The sequence below is a fragment of the Podarcis melisellensis genome (assembly GCF_964234715.1).
Source record: "Podarcis melisellensis genome assembly, chromosome: 4".
Classification (NCBI taxonomy): Eukaryota; Metazoa; Chordata; class Lepidosauria; order Squamata; family Lacertidae; genus Podarcis; species Podarcis melisellensis.
In genome coordinates this window covers 11,334,808-11,355,802 of record NC_138531.1, presented here as the reverse complement: position 1 = coordinate 11,355,802, position 20,995 = coordinate 11,334,808, and the positions used below count along the sequence as shown (strand labels likewise).

At 40.3% G+C, this 20,995-nt stretch overlaps 2 protein-coding genes across 14 annotated transcripts in view; both read left to right on the top strand.

Moving 5' to 3' along the window:
* MYCBP2 (MYC binding protein 2) overlaps positions 1-5,600 on the top strand; it is a 139,336-nt gene extending 133,736 nt beyond the window's left edge. For all 13 annotated transcript variants that reach the window (XM_081907260.1, XM_081907261.1, XM_081907259.1 and 10 more), the window contains 5 exons: positions 84-191; positions 1,698-1,907; positions 3,603-3,710; positions 3,828-3,993; positions 4,799-5,600. In XM_081907260.1, coding sequence (XP_081763386.1) covers positions 84-191; positions 1,698-1,907; positions 3,603-3,710; positions 3,828-3,993; positions 4,799-4,914 — 708 coding nt within the window. In that variant the 3' untranslated portion in view covers positions 4,915-5,600. The remainder of the gene's footprint in view (positions 1-83; positions 192-1,697; positions 1,908-3,602; positions 3,711-3,827; positions 3,994-4,798) is intronic.
* Positions 5,601-7,823: 2,223 nt separating this feature from the next.
* On the top strand, positions 7,824-20,709 carry FBXL3 (F-box and leucine rich repeat protein 3). The gene is made up of 5 exons (XM_081907325.1): positions 7,824-8,068; positions 12,527-12,890; positions 16,584-16,706; positions 18,054-18,225; positions 19,218-20,709. The coding sequence occupies exons 2-5, from the start codon at positions 12,528-12,530 to the stop codon at positions 19,859-19,861; spliced, it is 1,302 nt and encodes a 433-aa protein (XP_081763451.1). The 5' UTR covers positions 7,824-8,068; position 12,527; the 3' UTR covers positions 19,862-20,709.
* The last annotated feature ends 286 nt before the right edge of the window (positions 20,710-20,995 follow it).

Below are 20,995 nucleotides of genomic sequence, written 5' to 3'. Positions count from 1 at the left end.
TGCTTTAAGGCAAAGCTTAATATTATGATGTGTATACCAGGGATTATTTCTGTTAATGTATTGATAAATCTTCCTCTTTACAGTTGGACTGTAGTCATATATTCCATTTGCAATGCTGTTGCCGAGTTTTAGAAAACAGATGGCTTGGGCCACGGATAACATTTGGGTTTATGTCCTGCCCTATTTGCAAGGTGAGCAAATGGTCAAGCACTATTTTAATACCTTGAGAAACAAGCCCCGTTGAAGGGCCAAGAAATGTGCTCATCCGATTTTCAGGATTGAAATCAATGTGAAATTGATAGTCTTTAAGAACATTACTAGGAAATATTAAGGGCTTGATCGAAATTCTAAATTATTGATTTGCATGCTATAAATTTCTAGGGAATTTAAGAAACAATTGGTGTGTCTGCTAGAAAATAACCTCCAAAATAACTGTGTGCAACAGTTATGTCTCTGGACCATTACAGTAAATGTTAGAAACTGCTCAGGTTAGCAGTGTATGCAAAGTATGTGTGATTTGGAAGAAGTAAATGGGGAACAATTAGTGATTTAACATAATTTAACAGGAAGGAGCAAGCACCCTTTGAAGGAAATGTGAAACAAATTGCACATTTAGAACCTTGGAAATCACTGACATGTTTCATTCACAACAGTAATGTGTGCTGAGGCTTTAAAATACATTAAAATAGCTGTGTTTAAGGAATAAACAATATTTTCTTGCGTTTCTGCTTTTGTATACTTGCTGTTAACAGATGTTATGCTAAACATTGACGGATGTTTTCTCATTTCATCTATCGGCAGCAATTATTTGTCAGCCAATAACAAGGCTTTCTAGGTGTTTCACAACAACAACGAAAAGAATAATAAAATTTATTTATACCCCGCCCTCACCAGCCAAGGCAGGGCTCAGGGCGGCTAACAACCAATAATAAAAACAAGTTGATTAAAATACAATTTAAAAAAGATTAAAATACAACATTAAAACATTAGGATGCAGCCTCTTCACAGGAAGAGAAAGGAAACAGAAAGAGGGGGAGGGAATCAAACTGATTCTAAGCCAAAGGCTAGGTGGACCAACTCTGTCTTACAGGCCCTACGGAAAGAAATCAGATCCCGCAGGGCCCTGGTCTCATGAGACAGAGCGTTCCACCAGGCTGGAGCCAGTGTTTAGAAGGCCCTGGCTCTGGTTGAGGCTAATCTGACTTCCTTAGGGCCCAAGACCTCTAGGGTGTTGCTATATATGGAGTTAAGAAACAAAGAAATCAAAACCATAAAACTAAAATATAGAATACAGCATAAAAACACAACATCAAATAATAAAACCAGCACAGCAAGCTTCCCAGCAGATCTTGAACATTTCAGGAGTTATTTTAAAAACAGTTACCTGTACATTACTAAAAGATTTTTTAAAAGGCTGGGAAAATACAAAGTACTTCACTGGGCACTTAAAGGGCCACAATGTAGGCATCAGATATTCTTTTACCACGGCATCATCACTGAAAAGGCCCTCTCGACAGGAGTGTTGAGACTCTTACCATGTTGGTCGATAGGGATTTTGCTATTTAAAATTGATGTGTGTGAACCTTTGGGTTGGTTTTCATAAGTTACATGCCAGATAAAATCTTCATTTTTGCCAAATGCTTGTCTACAAATTGCTTATTTTTTTCTCTCTCCTCTTTTCTGTGGGTTTCTAACAGAACAAAATTAATCATACAGTATTAAAGGACTTGCTTGATCCAATCAAGGAGCTCTATGAAGACGTGAAGAGGAAAGCACTGATGAGACTGGAGTATGAAGGACTGCACAAAAGTGAGGCCATCACAACACCCGGAGTTCGGTTTTACAATGACCCCGCTGGCTTCGCTATGAACAGATACGCTTATTATGTTTGCTACAAATGCAAAAAGGTATGATCTGGGGCCTAGATCCATTGTTCAGATTAACCAGATTAGGAAATTGCTGAAGCACTGCTTATGGATCTGCAACGCTTGGTGAGTTAGGGAAGTTCCCTGCATGAGAGGGCAGGCTCCGGTGGACTGAGCAGATGAGATCAACAGTGGGACCAATGGTCAAGAAGGCAGTTTCTGTACGTGCCGTAGAGGGAAGTGAGGGGCAGATGGGACTCATCAATCTGGGAAGGTAGCCCATCTAGAAGGATAACTCTGATCCTAAACCTTTGCTGCCTTGCGGCTACACTCATTTGTGAGAAAGGCTTTGGAAGTAACCTCCCGAGGAAAAATCTGTACCTGCTGCCTTCTTGGGGGGAGAAAAGGCTAAGGAGTAAGCGGAGTCCTTAAAACAGTTAGATGGTGTCTTGTATGTCTACTTCCAGCAACTCCTGCAGCCAAGCTGGTGCCAGCTGTATTGCTTTGATTTCCTCTGGACCACATCAGCAAGGCCGAGAGTGGGGTCCTGTCTTCTGGCCAGCCCAGGACCCCAATACACACTGCCCAGGAGGGGTCACTTTGGTGCTGCAAAAAAATCTGTCAGTTGTGCCAGAAATAGATATACAGTGGTACCCCGGGTTGCATACGCTTCAGGTTACAGACTCCGCTAACCCAGAAAGAGTGCTTCAGGTTTAGAACTTTGCTTCAGGATGAGAACAGAAATCGTGCTCCGGCAGCACAGCGGCAGCAGGAGGCCCCATTAGCTAAAGTGGTGCTTCAGGTTAAGAACAGTTTCAGGTTAAGAACGGACCCCCAGAACGAATTAAGTACTTAACCCGAGGTACCACTGTAATCTTCCATGCATGGTAAAAAGCTGATCTAAACTGTGCAAAAATATTTTAAAACATAATTCCATGATTGCACCTTTTCAATTCCAGCTTTATTTTTGAAATACGCATTTAAAAGACCTGCAGCCCTCTACTGGTAATTTTCAATTAATAAAATAACTTCAGCAGCTCTCTTTTCTTCAGCTCCTGGTTACAGGCACCTCCTCTTTCTGAACAGTGACATCTTTTGGGGGACATTTTTTTAGAGTGACTAGAGGAAGGAAGCAATAACTCTTTCTTCCAGCATCTGGAGGGGCCACTGGTTTCCCATTCTTGCTCTGTTTCTTATGAAACGACATCCTGACTACTTGCTATCCCTGACAAACCTCCCTCCACCCCAAAACAAGGATGTTGAAATGTAGAAACACTCCGCTTTAATTGTTAGCACATCCAAAATTAGCCAGGTAAATGTAAGACTTTGCCAAAAGTGAACCACCCTTATGCTTGAGATCTATAGATACACACATGGAAAAATCTTGTTATATACTAAGAACATTTCATCTGTTCCTCTTTGCAAATCAATTTACTTCTGAGATGCTGTAAATGAACTGTACAGTGGTACCTCAGGTTACTTGCTTCAGGTTACAGACTCAGCTAACCCAGAAATAGTACCTCGGGTTAAGAACTTTGCTTCAGGATGAGAACAGAAATCATGCTCCGGCAGCACGGCAGCAGTGGGAGGCCTCATTAACTAAAGTGGTGTCTCAGGTTAAGAACAGTTTCAGGTTAAGAACGAATCCGGAACGAATTAAGTACATAACCAGAGGTACCACTGTAGTGTCTTCAGTTTTCCATGTCCTGATAGTCTTTTGTATGTTTTCCCTCTTAGGCCTATTTTGGTGGAGAAGCACGTTGTGATGCTGAGGCTGGCCAGGGAGATGACTATGATCCTAGAGAGCTCATCTGTGGTGCCTGCTCTGATGTTTCACGGGCTCAGGTAGGAAAACACTTTTGCTTTTATTTTATTTTTAAAAAAAAACAAATGTACAAAGCGAAACAGCTTTTAACTCATGCTAGTTAGCTTTAACCTGTGGTTTTCCCCTTTTTTTCACAGATGTGTCCTAAACATGGTACAGATTTTCTAGAGTACAAATGTCGTTATTGCTGCTCAGTGGCTGTGTTTTTTTGCTTTGGGACAACCCATTTTTGCAATGCTTGTCATGACGACTTCCAAAGAATGACTAGCATTCCTAAAGAAGAACTTCCACATTGTCCTGCAGGTAACATTTTAAAGTAGTAGTTAATGGTATCTTGGAATAGCTTTAAACTCTTGGAAAAATAGGTAGCATGCCAGATAGTCTTTAAGCAGGATCTGCTACAACATAGTTCTTCCAGATGAGTTTTACAAACGTCTTTTTCCTTGCAGAGATTAGTATTTCCAGTTCAGATTTTCATAATTATGTTCAGTTTTATGCATGGAGGCTGAGTTATTTGAAAATAATATCAGAGGTTTTATTCCCCCAAATAAGCAAAGCAATCACATTAAAACCAGTAGCAAAATGGTCCCCTCCCTTCTCAAACAAATTTCACAGTGCCTTTTGGTACATGCATGAAGAACAGAAATTACAAATATCCTATAATGTGTGATCGGTGTTCCTGGGTCAAGAAAACGGGGGTGGAAGGAGGGGGGAAGTAACATAAACCCTTTAGGAAGCCATAAATTCAATGTTGAGGTTTTCTTAGTCTCCAAGACCACAAAGTATAGACTTTTTGTGGTTCCCTTCAACTCCTTCTGACAAGAGGTTCGTGTTAAATGCTTGCCCCCTGTATAAACCTTCAGTTTTGCATGTCACCTGATTTGTCAAAGTATTCAATTTTTACTCATGCCAGGGGATTCTTACAGCTTTCTTTCCACAAGAAGAGAAGTACCATGCCCAATATGGTCAGATCTCTCTCTAAATTTGAGTGGGTGGGTGGGTTACCTTTAGCATAAAGATTTGAACCCTTCAGTGGTGTAGCTTTATAAATTTCTAGGTGCTCATGCAATGTTTTACAGATTTTGTTTGGTCTTAAACTTTTTTGCAGGTCCCAAGGGCAAGCAGCTTGAAGGAACAGAATGTCCCCTTCATGTAGTCCATCCACCTACTGGCGAAGAATTTGCACTAGGCTGTGGCGTCTGCAGAAATGCACATACTTTTTAGTCCATAGTCCTTTAATTTGCCAGAGCAAAGCTGCTGTCATCCCACAAGTGTCCTGAGTTCATTCTAAACCACAATTAAAATGAGGATGGGACCATTTGATAACACAGGAAAAAAGGAACATAATACGGGAAGATGGATGCCAAATACCATGTAGATAATCCTTGCTTTGGGGAAAGTGACATTTATGACCCAAGACATCAAAACTTGTGAGGTGTTTGCATGTGGCCATTACGTGCATCAGCTACAAAGCATTGGACACTTGCAAATAAATAATTGCTGTCAAAGAGGCTCTGTTTCCGTGGACTCCAAATGATGCTGGATATCAGATGAAGAAAAAGTTGATTATTGTATACTGACTTTTTTTGTAATCCTGTACAATTGTAACTGCATCACGGGTAGGGGTGGAAAAAAGGAATATTCTGGTTTATTTCTTAGACTGTTATTAAAGTGTTAGGAAGGCATAAATGTAACCAGTATCACGCTGTATATATAAAATATCAATGTTTGTCCTGTATAAGAATTACTAAATTGTAAACAGCAGTTTCATTTAAACTTCTGGGTTATGTTTGAGCCTGAAATTTTAATGAAGTGCAATACTGAGTGTGCCTCATATCTTGCAGCTGTAAACATAATGGAATGTACATGTCAATAAAGCCGCTGTACATTTTTATACAGTGAAAGTCTAATGAATGTGAAAGAACTTTTATTTGGGAGTGGAAACTCTTAACTGTATCAAAAAATGAATTTATATGAAGGGTGTTCTTACTGAAGTAAGAAAACACTTCTGTTTTCCTTATCAATTTTGACACAGTGTCTTAGGAAAATGAAACATGCTCCTTTTCCATCTAGAAAAAAACACACCCTTTATCATTTTATACCACAAACCCACCCACCCTGCTGCGTCCTGAGTTATGTCGGTTCCTCTTCTGAAATGAAGTTGTTTTAGGACCAAAGTGTATGCAGTCGATAACTGTACAAAGTTTGTAAAAGAACTGAGTCATGAAATTCTTGCTGTTGTATTCTCTTAAGAGAGTGCTGTGTAATTATTGTAAATTACCCCCTCCCACAACTCCCCTCCACCCAAAAACCCTGTTTTATCAGTTCACTCATAAAGAGTATTCCTGGAGTCAATCACCCCACCCTTCTTCCCACTCAATGTTCAAAATGCTCAGTTGGTAGAGCATGAGACTCTCATGGTCTAAAAATCTCTGATTCTCCAGGATGCTTGTATCCCTCTGATGCATGGCAGGCACTCTGGAAACCACATCAGACGCCCATGATGTTTTAATGGATTTTTAATCTTTTGTTGGAAGCCGCCCAGAGTGTCTGGGGAAACCCAACCAGATGGGCGGGGTATAAATAATAAATTATTATTATTATTATTATTATTATTATTATTATTATTATTATTATTAAAGCATCCTAGGTACAAATTAATGGGATGTTATTCCAGAGTGCCTGAAATCAACATTAGGAAGTTGAGCACTCTGGAAAAAGCCTATTCCGTAGCGGCGGATATATTTTGGAACACACACAAATGGAGGAAAGTGCTGTCACTGTTGTTTCTAGCTTCTTTTGTGAGCTGGTCAGTGAATTTCTACAATGAAAATTTGGCCTCTGTCTCTGAGCCTGTCTTCCGAAACCTGGAAGATATTTTCTCCAAATTCAGACACAACAGAGGCTGATCATAATCAGTCTGGTGTGATGAGCTCCACACATAAGCAGAGATTACTACTTCACATTTTCCGGACTGAGCCATGCATTTCAAATATCTTCTGCTGTGCTCTGATGTGGCCTCATTCAAACATAACCATTATTTTTGTCTATTGACTGGAATACTCTGTTCTTTTAATTTAAAAAGTGTTTGAATAATGAATAGTTAAATTCATTCTTTTTTGGGGTTGGGTGGGGAGCTGCACACAACTGGAAGCAAGCTTTCTTTGCATTGTAAAACCTTTTGCCGTGTTTAGCATAGATGTAAATGATACATGAATTCAAAAATTGTACAGCTTAATTTCTAAACAAGGTCTGGAGTCAAATGTGTCTGGAAAAAATCACACTTGGGCCCTCATACATGAAAGCTCTTCCATTGGTGTTGCAGAAAATAACTGATTTTTTATTTTTTTTAAGAGGAGACAACTAACTGCACTCTGCACGTATATCATGGCACACTTTTCTTAAAGTACTGGGCAAGCCATATTTTGTGGTAGAAGCACCAAGATTAAAAACTGCATAATCAAAAAGTTACCAGCTACCACTGGTATAGGGCTCTGTAGATCTTGAACGTGTGACTTGGTTCTATTTCTTACTTTTTTAATTTAATCTAATAATATATATATTTAATATTTTCAAAATAAGAATTTTAATGATCCCCACAATTCTTTCACGAAAACCAGCAGGGACATTGCAAGCGCTTTCAACCTAGGAAGCAGCATTGGTCCTCTAGTTGGGCTCCTGTGTTAGGCAGCCGAATGTCTACATCTCTCCTTCACATAATGATAATGATAATAATAATAATAATAATAATAATAATAGAGCAGCTCCCCCCTTTTTCGCTCCCTCTCGCCCTTCCTTTCCCGCCAGTTATTCCTCCAATCAGCTGCGGTTGGACTACAACTCCCATCATGCCTATGCAAGCGGGACCAGCCGTTAAGGGATGACGGGAGTTGTAGTCCAACCACAGCCGGGGACCCGCGTTTCGGAAAGGGACGGCGACGTGACAGCGTCGAGAACGTCTAGGAAGCGCCGTCGGTGGGACGTTCTAGGAAGCCTCCCTCTACGGCCTTCTGTGTTTCGGCGTGAGTGAGTGAGAGAGCGCGCGCGCTCTGTAGCGGTAGAGGAGGGCGGGGCCGCAAGCGCAAACTCCTCCCCTCCCTCCTGCACATGCGCGGTCGAGGGCCAGCCCCGTCGCAGTGTCAGTCGAGCGCCGCCATTTTGAAGTAAACAAGCGGCGGGCGGTCGGGCAGCGGTTGGCTGTTGTCCCTCAGCTGCCGACCAGAGCGGGGCGGGCCTGGTGGCTTCTTGGCGAGGCCCCCCGCTTGTGCCGGGCGGGGCCGCTGATGAGGAGGCGGCGGCGGAGGAGGAGGAGGCGGCGGCAGGAAGGACTGAGAGGCCCCGGATAAGCGACGCGGAGGACGGGAGCTGCCTCCGACAGGTGACCCCGGCGGGCCGGGTGGGATGGGGGGCCGGGCCGGGCCGGGTGGGGGTTTCTGGGCGCCCCCGGTAGCGGCGCTGCCGTGAAGGGAGAGAATCGCCCCCCCCCAGCTCCACGCAGGCGTGGCCGCCACGCGCTGGGTTTTATGTTATTTATTGCATTTATTTATTCCGTTTAAGGTGACGGTGATGAGGATAATGATGATAGTAATAATGATCATCATCATCATAATTTATTTGCACCCCGCCCAGCTGACTGGGTTGCCCCAACTACTCCGGGCAGCTTCCAACATAAATAAAAAACATAAGAAAATATGAAACATTGAAAAGTTTCCCTATGCAGGGGCTGCCTTCAGGTGTCTTCTAAAGGTGACATCTGATGGGAGGGTTTTGATTTAAAAAAATAATAATACAAAAAAATCCCCAGCAAACAAACCACAAGACAAAACCGTAAAATGTTTATTTTAATAATAATAATAATAATAATGATGATGATGATGATAATAAAACTTACTAGTTGCTTTTCACCCGAAGGTGAGTCCAAGCGACTTACAGCAAAGAATTTTTTTGCAATACATAATATCATTGGGGAAAAGGAGGGGGGAATCATATAATACATTAATATTAACAGCAACATATCATTTGTGAAGGGGGGGAGGGGAATATCAATAGTAGCAAACGGCCTTAACAGTTCTCAAATAATGAACAAAGGAATACTCTGACCCACTAATTAGCAAATAAACAAAAGCTTAACCCTTCCCCCAGTCTAAAAATCATTTGCATCAAAGCAATTTTCCTTCCCCAAGGGGGTTTGCTCGCCTCTCTCCAGCTCCTGCTGTCATTCATAGAATCATTTGGAAATCTAGCCCAATGCCCTGCAATGCAGGAATCTTTTTGCCCAATTGAGCTAGAACCCACAACCCTGAGATTAAGGATCTCATTCTCTACCGATTTAGCTATCCCAATTATTTGTCTGTCTCACCCCCCCCCTCCCGCCCCATCTTTCCTTTCAACTAAGACCCAGTAGCTGCCACCTTAAGTTGTGGAATAAATATATCCAGATGTAAATGCAAACGAACAAAAACCACATTGCCTTCAGTGACATAAAAATGTAGGCCAGTTTTCAGAGGGAAAGCTGTTCCGTAAACAAAGTACAGTGGTACCTTGGGTTACAAATGCTTTGGGTTACAAACACTTCGGGTTCCAAACTCCGCTAACCCGGAAATCCTTGGGTTGAGAACTTTGCCCCAGGATGAGAACGGCGGCAGCGTGGTGGGACCCCTTTAGCGAAAGCACATCTCAGGTTAAGAATGGACCTTCGGAATGAATTAAGTTCATAAGCCAAGGTACCACTGTATTCTTTTCTAAAAAACAAACAAACCTTTAAACAGCTCGGCACACACAGAGATGCATTTTACTGTACTTTGCTGTCCACATTGCCAATCCTTTCTCTCCCCCCACCAGCACAACACATACTTTGCTATACCTATCATACATACCTACTCTGCCAGCTGCACAGCTAAGACGCAGAGTCATATTTGTAAATGTCCTGTATGGTGCAAATTATCCATTACAAACTTTTTAAAGGAAATGAAGAGTGACCAGAAGAAAGTTGAAGCACCCAAATGCCATTGCACAGTGTCTGTAAAGTTACGATATATATAAAAAACACTTCTAAGTCTCAGTGTGGTTACTGCTGTAGTTTTAGAAATATTTGTATACAGGTAGTAATCCTTGGGGTCTCTTTTAGAAATATTTGTATACAAGTAGTAATCCTTGGACGCTGCATCCTGTGGAGTTTCTCTTCATTTTTCTTGACAGAAGTTCTCTGCACTGCCTTGAATTATTTATTTGTAGATGCCCAAGACAGTTTGTTGGGTAGAATAATAAGTACAACACAGCAAACTCAATAAAAATCATCTACTTCTTAAAGATTGTTAGTGTCAAAGGTGATTAACAACCTCAAAATTCTAGCGATGTTTTCCTTCCTCTGTTTGCAAACAGTACACCTAGAAGTAATGAAAAGGATCTAAACAGCAATGGGTTGGCTCCTTTCTGTGTAACCAGTCTGCACACTGTAAACAACATGTTGGCAGAACTGAGATAGGTGTATTCAAAGCACACTAAAGCCTAGTCCTCACTCCACCCCTTTTAAAAGTGTTGATTGAATAGTGTCATTGTCAGTACAATTGTATTGTAACTAGTTATTTAGACTGCACCCAAGTTAATTTTCATTTGATATTCTTGTAGTCTGATCTTAAGACTTTTGGTGCCATCAAATAACTGCTTAGGGTGAGGGCATATATTGGTGCTGCCATAAACAAATATTGTATGAATTCCTGCTTGACACATAGTTTAGCCAGCTTAATTAGACAATGATTTTTCTAAATAGCACAATGATGGTAAACTGAAAAATGTTCTATTGCTATGCTAAGAATAGTAAAACCTCTTCCTGCTACTTCAGGTAGCTGCAACAATGGTGTAATGGCCTATCAAATCACCTTCCACTGTTTGATATGTAACCTGGATAGGTAAAGGTAAAGGGACCCCTGACAGTTAAGTCCAGTTGTGACCGACTCTGGGGTCGCGGCGCTCATCTCGCTTTATTGGCCGAGGGATCCGGTGTACAGCTTCCGGGTCATGTGGCCAGCATGACTAAGCCGCTTCTGGCGAACCAGAGCAGCGCACGGAAACGCCGCTTACCTTCCCGCTGGAGCGGTACCTATTTATCTACTTGCACTCTGATGTGCTTTCAAACTGCTAGGTTGGCAGGAGTAACCTGGATAGTCAGTCCCATATTTGTTCTGAAATCCCATATCTGAAGCCTGCAACAGAAATGTGCCTTCATAGCTGATCCTATGCCTTTTACTGATTTTATAGAAGCATCAAGAGATACATAAAGTAAGAATAAATGATATGATTCACACATCACGTTAAACTATAGTTAAGATAAACTATTGTTTAAATGTGAACATACTGTGACATTGCACACTGCCGAAATTGCAGATGCTTCACTCTTCTCTGACTCCTTTTGGGAATCAAACTGTTGCTGGCTTAGTATTACATCTGAACCCAGGCTTATGATTTCTTTCAGCCAAAATGCTTCTTGAGCAGTAACCAAAACAAGGAGGAGGAGGTTAAATCAGCCATGATCAAATGGGCCCGAGACTTTGGTCACAATATAGAGATGTCTCAATGGGAAAACCTTTGGAAAGTCAACTGGAGATTCACAGCATGCTACACTTTAAGGGAGAATTTCCAAAATATGTTATATTGCTGGTATCTTGACTCCTTGCAGACTTGCTAAAATGTTTAACAATGTCCTAAATACATGCTGAAGATGTGGAGAACAGGTTGCCACTATGTTCCATATGTGGTGGGTATATAATAAGATTAAACCCTATTGGAATGACGTTTACTTTGAACTTTAAAAAATGTTAAATATAAACCTTTTTAAAAAAACCCAGTGTCATTCCTACTCTGTATAACAGGCTTAGATATCCCGGAAATGCATGGAAAAAATTTTTATACGCTACTGTCGCGGCGAGAATACTGACAGCAAAACATCGGAAGAGTGACATAATTCCTACTAGAACCAAATGGATATTGAAGTTAGTAGAATATTCTGAGCTAGGGAATCTTTCTGAAATGATCAAAGATAAGTCTAAACAAGAGTTTATTTCAAGCTGGGAACCTTTTAAGAGACATTTAAAAAACAGTTGCCATGACCTGAACACGGTTGTAGCCTTTGAGTAGCCTCTGTAAAGAATTATATTAAAGGAAAATGTACACAAGCTTTAATACTTTTTCAGTAATTAAGTAGTTAGGTTTATGCAACAAGTTTATTAAAATGGAAGAAATATGGAAAGGATGGGAAGTCACAGGTTGATGATGTTTGACAATTTTGATTTATGGATAATATTGAATGAATGTTTACATTGTACAGATGTGATGATGAACAATAAAGCAGGGAAAAAACCAAGAACATCTTGGGTACCATTCATGGTTTGTTTTTGGAAAACAATCCACATGCTCAGATTCAGACGTAGTGCTCAGCCAGACCATGACTTGTTTCCCAGCAGTGCAGCAGAAGCTCCCATTATTTCAGCAGCGTGCACTAACATACTGCACGTTCACATTTAAACGTTTTATTTTAAGTATGTTTTAAAATGATATGCAAAAAGACCAGTACTGTCTATATAATGTCTGTCATAGTACCTTTCAAAAGCTGTAGTGTCATTGTGAGAGTCTCATTTGAGAAGATGGCATTATAAAAATCTATTCCAGATCAATGTTCCTAACATGGGGGAAAAATGAATTATTCCACACCTCTGGATGTTTTGCTTTCAGATCTTACTTAATTTTGGAGGCTTTATAGTAAGAGAGAACTTGTTATCTTTTGAAAATGCTGTTTCAACTTGTAGAGCTAATATATCCTGAAATGTGTTTCTCTTGATAGAATGAAACGAGGCAGAAAAAACAGCAAGACCAGCAATCATTTATCAGATGAGAATACAGCAGATGGGAAAAAGGTGAAAATTACAGATGAAGAATCTGCTGGAGTATTTCAGGGCCCTGACTGGGGGAGCCTCATTCCAGATATTCTGCTGCAGGTGTTCCAGTATTTGCCTCTTCTCGATCGTGCTCATGCATCCCAAGTCTGCCGTGTGTGGAACAAAGTGTTCCACATGCCTGAATTATGGAGGTGCTTTGAATTTGAACTGAATCAGCCAGCTACATCTTACTTAAAGGCTACCCATCCAGAACTCATCAAGCAAATTATTAAAAGACATTCCAATCATCTACAATATGTCAGCTTCAAGGTAACAGTTTTATAACTTTTTTAAAAAAAGACAGTTGAATACTTCATAAATTGCTGGCTTTTCCACAACTGCACATATTTGCAACATTTCCGGCCTGCTCCCTGTCTGGCCAGTTAATTGGCATTAAGGAAATAGGAGAAAACAAATCATTACTATAACAGTGAAAATCTTTGAAGCATGTTTTGTAAGTAGCATAATTTCCTGCAGTGATAGAGTCTAAAATGAACCTCATTCCGAACCTGCATGTTGGTTTTTTGGTACCTAAAATAGAAACTGAGAATGAATTTTAGAGCTTATCTTTGTAGCGAGCAAGGCAAACTAAGAGAACACAGAAGAGGGATTTCTAGCTTTACATCTGCATTTATGTTATTGTTTGAATCAATTAGCATTTTCAGGTAGACACTTAATAACTCACTGTAGAGCTATATACCACATTAACTGGATACTGTTAGCTTATAACAGTATCCAGTTAATGTGGTATATAGCTCTACAGTGAGTTATTAAGTGTCTACCTGAAAATGCTAATTTCAAGCATGGTGAAAACTAATCCTGATGTATGCTGTGCCAACGTTTAACAAGAAAAACTTTGTGTTATAACTGATACTGCACCAGCAGGGTTCCATTGGCACAGTAGGATTTAATTTTCTCTTTTCAACTCAAACACCCCTCAACACCTGCTTCAGAGAGTCTCCAAAGAGAGAGTTCATGTTGCAGGGACTTTAAATTAACGTTGCTGTTTTAGCACAGAGATAGTTGTTCCTTCTATCTTTCTGGCGCTAGTCCCAGTGCACTGCTGCTCATCACAACAGAAATGTCCCACAGTCTCCCCTCAGACAATAGATTGGAGATGGTTCTGGTTCACCTGGCATTGTCTCCACCCCCAGCTTGCTTTACTCCAGCTCTCTTAGGGCAGTTCTACTGAGGAAAAGCACTAATGCAGTTGCCATTGTAAAATGAAGAACATGGGTTTGGTTTAAAAGGTACAGTTCCACAAGGGCTGCAATTTTTACTTTCTTCTGTGCTGCTCTGTTCTGAAGATGTTTCTTAGTTCTTAGTGGCAGATTTTTTAGGGATTTGCAAAGGAGAAGCTAAAACGAGAAAGCCCCATTGTGGTCAAAGAATGAAGGGTAGGTTCCAAGTTAAGGATTAGAAATGCAAGACACTCCTTTTAATTCATGCAAATTAGACTGAAAAACCCATAAAAGTCAGGAAACTGTAAGAGATAATTATGAGCTTTTGTGTGTGTGAATTGATTAATATTTATTTATTTATTCCATTTTTATCCTGCTCTTCCTCCTGAGTGAGCCCAGGGCATACTCACAGGTCACAACTAAAATCTCCTGAGAATAATTTGTCCATGACTAACTTCCCTTCATGCTGTCCATGTTGCTAGACTCGTATTACAAGTTTGCTTTGAAAATGACTGCAATCTGTTAATTTTCTCACTATTTAGAACATCTTATATTTAAGTTAAACTGACAGGAGGTTCCCCCCCCCAAAAAAAAATATCGCTGTGTTCATTATTGGGAATGCATCCTGTTATGATAATGTTTGTCTTCCTTGTTTTGCTTTCCTTCAGAATGATATGGTATCCTGAGAGTTTTTTTAAAGAGATCTTCAGATTCAGAAAGATGCACTTGTATGTGAGATGGGGCTATATGAGCCCATGTATTTAGTATTCTTCATCAGGGTATTTGAATAAGGATGGGATTGAGATGGTTGTGCATCAGTGTGACACCAGGCAAGAGTTCACATTCTTTTCTATGGGTGGTTTAATCAAGCCAGCTTCAGTAACTGTAGCTGCGTTTAATGTTAAACCACCTTTTTGTCAGTTCAAACAGCACAACAAACTGCAATTAAGCAAAAGCCTCTGAACTTCTCCCAACTACATAGGTGGAGAGAAGAGGAGGAGCATGTGAACCTGAGGCTCACAGAAAATCAATCCTGGTTGCTCGTGTAACACTAAAGGTTGAATGTTTTGTTGAACAGTATTTCAGTAACACAAAATTCATATTCTGTAAAACAGATAAAAGTTTATTGACTGTCTGTAATGATGTTAAGAAAACTGCATTACAAAGCATATTCAGACCTGTTTTTTTAGTGTTTATGTTTCTATGTTCAACTTCAGCCACTGACATTTCGAGGGTGATTTCTCATGAGTTCTGGGAGAAATGTGTTATAATTAGGCAGCAAATTAACCATTTTAATTAATAGATTAATCAACTAAAGCAGTAGTTTTGTCTATGAATTAAGGGCACACTTATTTTTGGAAGCTACTTTGGTTTGGGTACAATACGGTAAGGAGGAATGAAAAAAGTTTTAAGGTGGCTATTCTTTCTAATGATGAGCCAAAGCTTTCATTTGTAATTTTATAGTTATACAAATTATGATAAAATTACCTGTTGGCATTTTGTTGCTGTGAAAAATGTTAAATGAAAACCTGTTTGAAGCTAGATGATTTCTCAACTAAGAATAATTCAAGAGGTTTACAATCTTAAACATAGTGCTGCGAAGCATGCCTGAGCATGACTGCAAACGATCAACTAATAATGCGTAGGTTGAAAGAACAGCTAGGCAGATGGGGAATGATGGGTTTGCACATTCCTTTTTCCCTGTACTTAGATATATCCTGGCTAACATAGTTAACACTGGGAAATTATGAAGATTTCAGTTTGCCCTCCAATCCATAAAAACAAACACTGATCAAACCATTTTTGCCATTTTGACTTGGACAGCAAGCACAAGTCTATCTTGCCATTTGGATTGCACAATGAGAGGAAAGAGAGAAGAAATTGCAATGTATGAGCCTAATGCCAAACGATGGTTTGGTGCTACATATGAACCATACTACTGTGATGCTTCATACAGTGTTAGTTTCATGGTACCTCCATATATACTTCCCTCCTCTGCAAAATGCCAAATATGTAAAATAATAATTATTCCTGAAAGTATTCTTCTCGGCAAGTCTCCGGTGTAGTTCTTAGGCGCTGTGAATAAAGATTATGTCATAAATCCATGATGGATTATCTAGAAGAATTTTTGTTTTTTGTTGGCTAGTTACTGTTTATTCCTCCCAAGAGAAAACTTCCAAGTAGCAAGTGCTGCCGGGATTGTAGCAAAAACAGACGCTGAGAAAACCAAGAAGGAAATACCGGCATGTTTGGGAGAACTCTTAATGTTTGTGGAAGTATTTTTAAAAACCTAAGGGGAAGTTATTGATCCCCCACAGAAATAGAAAGCCAAAGAGGAGTGAACATGCTCACTATTCAATACGATGTAATGTTTTATTGGAAACGATTTGAAAAGAAAAATGGAAGACAGGTGGAGTGCCCTTCTTGCAGAGAACGACTTAGTTGGAAATGTAGAACATGAGCATTCTTCTTGCATGTCTCATTTGTACCTTCTTAAGAATGACAGCTAATTAATAATTAGTAACTATTTGTATCTATAACTGATAATTATTAGAGACAACTAATAGCTAGAATCTTTTACCTAACATTTAACATATGTGTGCCCTAAAATGGAGTTACTTTTCTTGTCTGATCTTTTGTAGCAGCAACAAAGTTAATAATAGCAAAAGTGTGTAAGTCCATGAAGAGGTAGAGTATGAAGGTTTTAAATAAAACAGCTTAGAGAGTTTTTCAGTGTTTGGAGTGGTATTTGCATCCATTGTGTGTTTGTTTCCTTTTTAAGGTGGACAGCAGCAAGGAATCGGCCGAAGCAGCTTGTGATATCTTATCACAGCTTGTGAACTGTTCTTTAAAAACACTAGGACTAATTTCCACTGCTCGACCAAGCTTCATGGATTTGCCAAAGGTATTGATCCTACTGAAAAACTATGTTGTTAGAAGGGAAGCTCTTCGATCAACAAATTATGAATTTGTCAGTTCCTTGTGTGTGCTGTGAAAAGCTTTTTGCCTTCGCGATGATCCTATTTCAGACCTTTTCAAACCATGCAGCGTGCTCCATCGGCCCACACCCTGTTTCTTTCTGTCACTGTGTTGGTTGTTGCATCATGGATGAAAGCGAGCATTGCAAGCTTTGTTCTGTGTTAGAGGCTACCAGGAACGACCTTGCCGCACCCTGTGTTTCCTACTTAAGAGAGCCAGGGCCCCAGTTGACAGGACTTGGGACTCATCAGTAGGAACTTGAGAAGGTGCTGGCAGGGAATGGAGCTTTCAGGCAGGGAAGTCCTGCAGCTTCCCTTCTCCATCTAATAGTTAGGTAGGAAACACCTGAAACCAGACATGGTTGCAGGCACTGCTGCTTGACGAGGCCTCAAATCCTCCTGGAGGAAGGTGGGCTGAGGGAGAGGAAAGCTACTGGCTGGAGGTCCATCCCAGCAAAAGGGGAACAAGGAGGTGAACTCCTGGAAGGAGCATGAGTGTCTGGCTGTTGCCAGGGTGAGGCAAGAATCTGCTGGCCATGGTGAACAGATCTGGGAAGCCGTCTTTAGAGAGGCTGATGAAGGAACCAGGGTTCCCAATGAGCAGAAGATAACCATTTCGTGTCTTTGGAGAGGGTAAACCCAGACAGAGAAGTAGATCTCACACAATGAAAACCGCCCCCCCCCCCCCGATTTTGCTTACCACTCCATGGATTGAAGGGGAGGCAAATGGAGACCACCTGGGCCAACTGACCCACTGGGCTGAGAGGCACCTCTGCTCAGTCCAGTGCCTCTGCCATTCAGCAGAGCCATCAGACGCTAATTTGGCTATTTCCCCAACTGCACTGATTGGAGTTTGCTGGCACAAGTGGATCTGGATGCGTTAAATTTTTGGCAGAACTCTGTACTTACTGAAGTAAAGCCTGTCTATTATTTGCAGTAGGCGAAAGTAAGCCAGCTCATTGTAAATCTGGGACATCCAGTCTTGGCTTTCTTCCAAGCCACAAGCTACGCTTATTGTTAAAATGTGCCTTTTTGGTGTTTGCTGGAGGCAATCTTAGCTTGTGCCAGATGAGTGGCAAACTGTGAACTTGTGATAAATATTCATAAACTAAATTAGCCTATATCTATGTATTGTTTTAGGAGCAGCTGAAAAATAGGTTGGTTGCTCAACATTTTGAGTCATTGTCCAGATTTTCTTTGTGGGTGAAATACATTTTCTATTGTGGGTATAAAGTTTCCTTTTTGATTTCTCTATTTTTTTCTCCTTTCTACAGTCACACTTTATTTCTGCACTGACTGTGGTGTTTGTAAACTCCAAATCACTTTCTTCACTTAAGATAGATGATACACCAGTAGATGATCCATCTCTTAAGGTCCTAGTAGCTAACAACAGTGATACTCTGAAACTGTTGAAGATGAGCAGTTGTCCTCATGTTTCTCCAGCAGGTGAGCTTACTCTTAGACTATCTAAGCGTGATTATCTTAAATTAGGTTTTTACTGTCCAATCTATGTCAGAATTATTAGCACATATTTTTTCTCAGTACATTCAGTTATATCATAATTGTTTGACTACATATAGTATAAGCTATGAAATACTTGTTTGTATTTAAATTTTTTTGTTTATTTTGACAGGCTTAAGCTGCCTTAATTGAATCATAAACTGTTTTGGTGTTCAGTGGTTTGCAGCAGAAGCTTATGTAACTAATGGAAATACTGCTGTCCTATTGAAAAAGTAAAAAGACCATTCTGGTTTTAGTGTTGCTTCAATTCAGACATGTGTCTCTAAGGCAAGATATGAATGAGCCCTGTGCCTATATGTTCACACTACTCTATTCCTCTTTCATTTTCAGTGCACTGCTGTTCAACAGTTTCTGGGTTAATAATATATTCCTAGTATATTCTAAGTGTCAAACTACGGTTTGCAGGGTCAGAACAAACTAGGATCTTACAGCAATTTCAAAATGTGATTTATGATCCCAGTTTATTCTGACTGTGTTTTCCATAGTTTCTCACTTGGGTGTATTGGGAGACTATGATTAGTTCAGGAAGTTCTGAATTGTGGCCCTCTGAGAAGCACATAAGGATAGGGTGGTGTGACATAATAGATTCTGGTTAATTGCCCTGGCAGTGTTGGATTGTACCAGAGGGATGGGGACACTTGGCTCATGTATAATTTGGCTTAATAAACTGACATATGCATGTATAGACTTGACCACTGTGTGTTAGGAGTCAGTTGTCCCAATCAATTACAGCTGTTTCAAAAATCTGTATTGGCATGTCATGCTGAGTCATGGTATGAATGTTGTGAACAGCCCTGTGATCTTCGGATGAAGGGCAGTATACTACTACTACTACTACTACTACTACTACTACTGATGATGATGTTGAGACATTTTGGAAGTGAATTCACATTCTAACATTTTCTTTTCTTCTCGAGGTATCCTCTGTGTGGCTGATCAGTGTCATGGTTTACGTGAGCTGGCATTGAACTACCACCTGCTAAGCGATGAGCTCCTCCTTGCTTTGTCCTCTGAGAAACACGTCAGATTGGAACACTTGCGCATTGATGTAGTCAGTGAAAACCCTGGACAGACGCACTTCCACACAATTGAGAAGAGCAGTTGGGATGCTTTCATCAAACATTCTCCCAAAGTGAACTTAGTCATGTATTTTTTCTTATACGAAGAAGAGTTTGATCTATTCTTCCGATACGAAATACCAGTCACTCACCTTTATTTTGGGAGATCCGTAAGCAAAGAAGTGCTTGGCCGGGTTGGGATGACGTGCCCTCGCTTGGTTGAACTGGTGGTGTGTGCCAATGGATTACGGCCACTGGATGAAGAGTTGATTTGCATTGCAGAGCGCTGTAAGAATCTCTCAGCGATTGGCCTTGGGGAGTGCGAAGTCTCCTGCAGTGCCTTTGTGGAGTTTGTTAAGATGTGTGGTGGCCGCCTGTCTCAATTGTCTATAATGGAGGAAGTCTTGATTCCTGACCAGAAGTATAGCTTGGAGCAGATTCATTGGGAAGTGTCAAAACATCTTGGTAGAGTTTGGTTTCCAGACATGATGCCCACCTGGTAGTCTCTGACGAAGGCACCTTACATTTTGAGCATACCATGTTGCAGCTTAATAACATAAGCTAATTTGTAGTTTGTAATGTGTGGTAGAAAACTCACGTACTACTTAATGTTGGTTTCTAAAATGAACATTTAAAAGGGGAGACTGAGGGTGTTCTGACACACTTGCCCATAAAAAAACTTTTTAGTTTTCTTTCCCCCTCTTGAGACAGGGTCTACCTAAATGTATGTAGAAACTGAAAATAGTGAACTGATATTCAGATGCTGTAGCTCAGACTTTACTCTGATAAATGTCAGTATTTAAACTAACTTTAGGAACTGCAGTTGACCTTACAGACTGAGGTACAATTTGTAAAGGGTGGAAGGTCACTTTTCTTGTAGACTCTTGGAGTTACTAACGCTACCTGGGCCATGTTATACTCAACTATTTATCCTATGGAGTCACAGGTTAAGGTTACATACAATAGGATGTAAGGTATGACATGTGAAGACAGAGCAATACAGCCTACATAGTTGAATTGTATATAGAAAATGCTTATTAAATCACTTTAGAAAATATTTTTGTGTGTAAAAATTACTAGTAATGAGTTTTTCAAAAGCTTATTTGTTGCACTTTTGAAGACCGAAATTTGACGTTTATGGAGTGTTAAAATCTGTGCATAAACCTGTTTTAAGGTATTATTAAAGCTCAGGAAGCTAAAGTATTATAGGAGGAGTATACTGTATATTGATTATGGCTCAAGATTGGTCCCCCATCCCCCTGGGTCTAACCATTCTACAGCATTTACTTTTAGGAATTACACTGTTTGTATTTCTTCAATAATAAACAAGGCCAAATGTTTGTACAAAATAGTTAAATGTAATAAATGGTTTTTAGTGTAAAGAAGAAAGTAATTGTTGCTCGGACTCCACTGCTACCAGAAAGACACGGGGCAAGTAAGGTGTGGGTGGTTGCTGCCATCCTGCCTGAACAACAGCTACATTTTCCTAGCTGATGGTACAAAAGAGATCAGTTACTGATCAAGGCCAGGGTCTAGAGAGCAGTTTTATTTTCCTTCCATAGCAGCCACCTCTCACACCTAAAGGATGACTTTTCAGATGGTTCAGATGATTTTGATTGTGGTGTTGTTATAAGGGA